This window comes from Medicago sativa, chromosome 5 (assembly GCF_051527215.1).
Source record: "Medicago sativa cultivar Bolivia chromosome 5, Bolivia_mono, whole genome shotgun sequence".
Lineage (NCBI taxonomy): Eukaryota > Viridiplantae > Streptophyta > Magnoliopsida > Fabales > Fabaceae > Medicago > Medicago sativa.
The window spans coordinates 58,456,105-58,459,325 of record NC_140753.1 but is presented as its reverse complement, the minus strand read 5'-3'; the positions used below and the strand labels follow the sequence as shown (position 1 = coordinate 58,459,325).

At 30.1% G+C, this 3,221-nt stretch overlaps 1 protein-coding gene across 1 annotated transcript; it reads left to right on the top strand.

Moving 5' to 3' along the window:
* The first annotated feature begins 200 nt into the window (after window positions 1-200).
* On the top strand, window positions 201-2,811 carry LOC146923484 (peroxidase RIP1). The gene is made up of 3 exons (XM_085708646.1): window positions 201-456; window positions 1,459-1,653; window positions 1,842-2,811. Exons 1-3 carry the CDS (start codon window positions 235-237, stop codon window positions 2,400-2,402), a joined length of 978 nt encoding a protein of 325 aa, XP_085564772.1. The 5' UTR covers window positions 201-234; the 3' UTR covers window positions 2,403-2,811.
* The last annotated feature ends 410 nt before the right edge of the window (window positions 2,812-3,221 follow it).

Genomic DNA, 3,221 nt, shown 5'->3' with positions numbered 1-3,221 from the left:
GATTCTTTAAAAAAAAAAAAACAATAAAGTCTAACATGAGTTTACAAAGAGTAACACACATCTCACCTTATACGTCAGTTTTGTAAGATAAGTTAGGTACAATTTTAAAACATAAATAAAAATAAAAATGTTGATAATTAAATAAATTAAACGAATAAGCCTTGTACCTCATCTCTCTATAAATCATCTCTCAGACTAAGTTAAGAGCCATATCTTAGCCAAAAGAAATATCACATGATGGCTTCTAGTTCTAGTCAAATATTCCTTGTGCTTGTTATGGTCACTTTGGTCACATTATTAATCCCTAGCAAAGCATTTCTCACTCCTCATTTTTATGATAATGTTTGCCCTCAAGCATTACCAACCATAAAGTCAGTTGTTCTCCATGCAATTCTTAGGGAAAAACGCATTGGAGCATCTCTTCTACGCTTGCATTTCCATGACTGCTTCGTCAATGTAAGTAATTACAATATTAATTAAACATTCTTAATGCTCAATTAGCAAGAGATGATGACATCTCCTACAACATCTCTTAACATTATATACCTTTAAATATGTAACACATTAACTTTATCAACTTATCAATATTTTTCGTCCATTGTGGTTTTATCTGATTTAAGAAATTAGTGCTTACAATTGCACATATATGATACTAGATTTATACCTAAAAAATCATAATTTTAAAGTCTTCCATGCATGTTGTAGAATACTAAAAGTGGTTATTATCTTTTCACTAAACATAATTTTAGTATATATGTTTAATTATTTTTATATTTGAATTGATTTTGGGTCTAAATATTTTTTTTTCTAGTTTTGATAAAAATTAAATTTTGCATCAATCTAAAAATTTTACACTAAAACCATCTTCAATGTTGGTTTTAAGTGTGTACTTACACTTAAAAATCAGTTCTTAAATTTTGCACCACTAGAAGGTATGCCATGATCTCCATGCATGCATAAATGGTACTCGAGTTCGCTAAGGGAATTTCAAACATACAATTTTTTGAACTCGGATTTTTCACATCAATGTGCTGGTGAATGGAATCTTAATTATTTTATGCAGGGCACAAACAAACAGAAATATCAAGAACACATGTGAAATTTTAAATTCTTACGAAAATGCTGCCTTACCTAATTATTGGCCACTAGCTTCAGTTACTTTTTTTTTCCTAATAAAAACCTTAGTTTATTTTAATTTCAACTTCAAGAAAATTAAAATTTCAATTTTCCACATGTTAAGTATTTTAACTACAACTAAAGAGTATATTTCTTAATTGTGTCTTGTGATCTGCAATGTGGTCCAAAAATTGGTAGTCTAACTAACAACATTTTCTCATATAATAAAAAGTACTAATTCAAATACACATTAATATTTTAAATATAAAAGTAACACATGTGAACATGTCACATTTTTTAGAACATAATTAACTAATTTAATATCAATGATTGAAATTTTAGGGTTGTGATGGATCAGTTCTGCTAGATGATACCCCAAATTTCACTGGGGAGAAAACAACTCGTCCAAATTTCAATTCAATCAGAGGATTTTCTGTGGTTGATGAAATCAAAGCAGCAGTTGATAAAGTATGCAAAGGCCCTGTGGTATCTTGTGCTGATATTTTAGCCACAGCAGCTCGTGATTCTGTAGCCATAGTAAGTGTACACCTTTTGTGACATATTTTTAAATGAACACTTACGAATGTAACTAAATGCATTGGTGTCGTATTGGTGTATGATACCGACACATCTGAAACACAAAATATACCTTTATTTTAAAGCGTTATAGTTTTAGGGCAAAATTTGAAAAATTATACAATGTTCCATTTTGTCACTTTTAACAGTTGGGAGGTCCACAATTTTTCTACAATGTGTTATTGGGAAGAAGAGATGCAAGAACAGCAAGCAAAGCAGCTGCAAATGCAAATCTCCCATCTCCAACATTCAACTTCTCACAGCTTATTTCCAATTTCAAATCACAAGGATTAAATGTAAAAGACCTTGTAGCTCTTTCTGGTGGCCACACTATAGGGTTTGCTAGGTGCACTACATTTAGAAACCGAATTTACAATGAAACAAACATTGATCCTCTTTTTGCAGCATCTTTAAGGAAGACATGTCCTAGAACTGGTGGAGACAACAATTTAACACCACTTGATTTCACTCCTACAAGAGTTGAAAATACATATTATAGAGATTTGCTATACAAAAGAGGTGTCCTTCATTCTGATCAACAATTGTTTAAGGGACAAGGTAGCGAAAGTGACAAATTGGTGGAGCTATATAGTAAGAACCCTTCTGCTTTTGCTAGAGATTTTAAGACTTCTTTGATCAAGATGGGGAACATCAAGCCTCTTACTGGGAAACAAGGCGAGATTCGACTCAATTGCAGAAGGGTCAGATAGAGTTGTGATCTCTTAAATGGACGTACTTATCTCGAGGGATTAGTATTTATTTTCAATTAAGAATAAGAAATACTCTTTTCGATTTTAAATATAAGCAAAAAAGTAGAAATAGAAATGTATTTTTTTTGCTTATATTTAAGATCAGAGAGAGTGTACCGTGAATTCGAAAAGAAAAAAGGTCTAAAACGTAATAAGGGGCATGAGACACTTGATTGAGAAATCATATGATATTAGTATGCGTGGTTATGTAATATTATATGTTAGAGTGACTTTGTATTATTTAAGTTATAGGTTCAAATGACATCGACCTGTCGAGTGTCAAAATTTGAAAGTTAGTTAAATAAGAGATGTTGAGTTTTTATGTTAAGGTTCAATTGTTTGGGTTGTAACTTTCATGTTCTGCTTTCAACCAATATATATGAAAGTATTATTTTTTGTGTGTGTATCATTTGTGCCTTTTGATGCGATGATCAATGCTTAATGATGCAATTTGGAACTTTAAATAAAAGGTAAATTAACACATTATATTTGCATGCATACTCTATTCCTTTTTACAAGTCAATTTCTCAGTTTTCACATACATTATGAAAATGTTGATTGTGTAATTTTTATTTTACATTTTGTGATTTTTTTCTCTTATAAATAAAACTATAAAAATCTCCAAAAAATAATAAAGACCAGAGTAATTAGAATTAATTTGAATTATATTTGAAAGAATAATACATACATTTGGTAATTTGTAAGAGATCAACTTATATTTTATGATAAATTTTTCATAAGTCTTTATAATTAAGCACAGAGGAAGTACTTTAATGATAA

What these genes read in the sequence shown, in the direction of transcription:
- LOC146923484 (XM_085708646.1), top strand. Translation starts at nt 235, where the DNA reads ATGATGGCTTCTAGTTCTAGTCAAATATTCCTTGTGCTTGTTATGGTC. An exon ending in TCCATGACTGCTTCGTCAAT is followed by an intron (nt 457 to 1,458) that starts GTAAGTAATTAC and finishes TTGAAATTTTAG; the next exon opens with GGTTGTGATGGATCAGTTCT. An exon ending in CTCGTGATTCTGTAGCCATA is followed by an intron (nt 1,654 to 1,841) that starts GTAAGTGTACAC and finishes CACTTTTAACAG; the next exon opens with TTGGGAGGTCCACAATTTTT.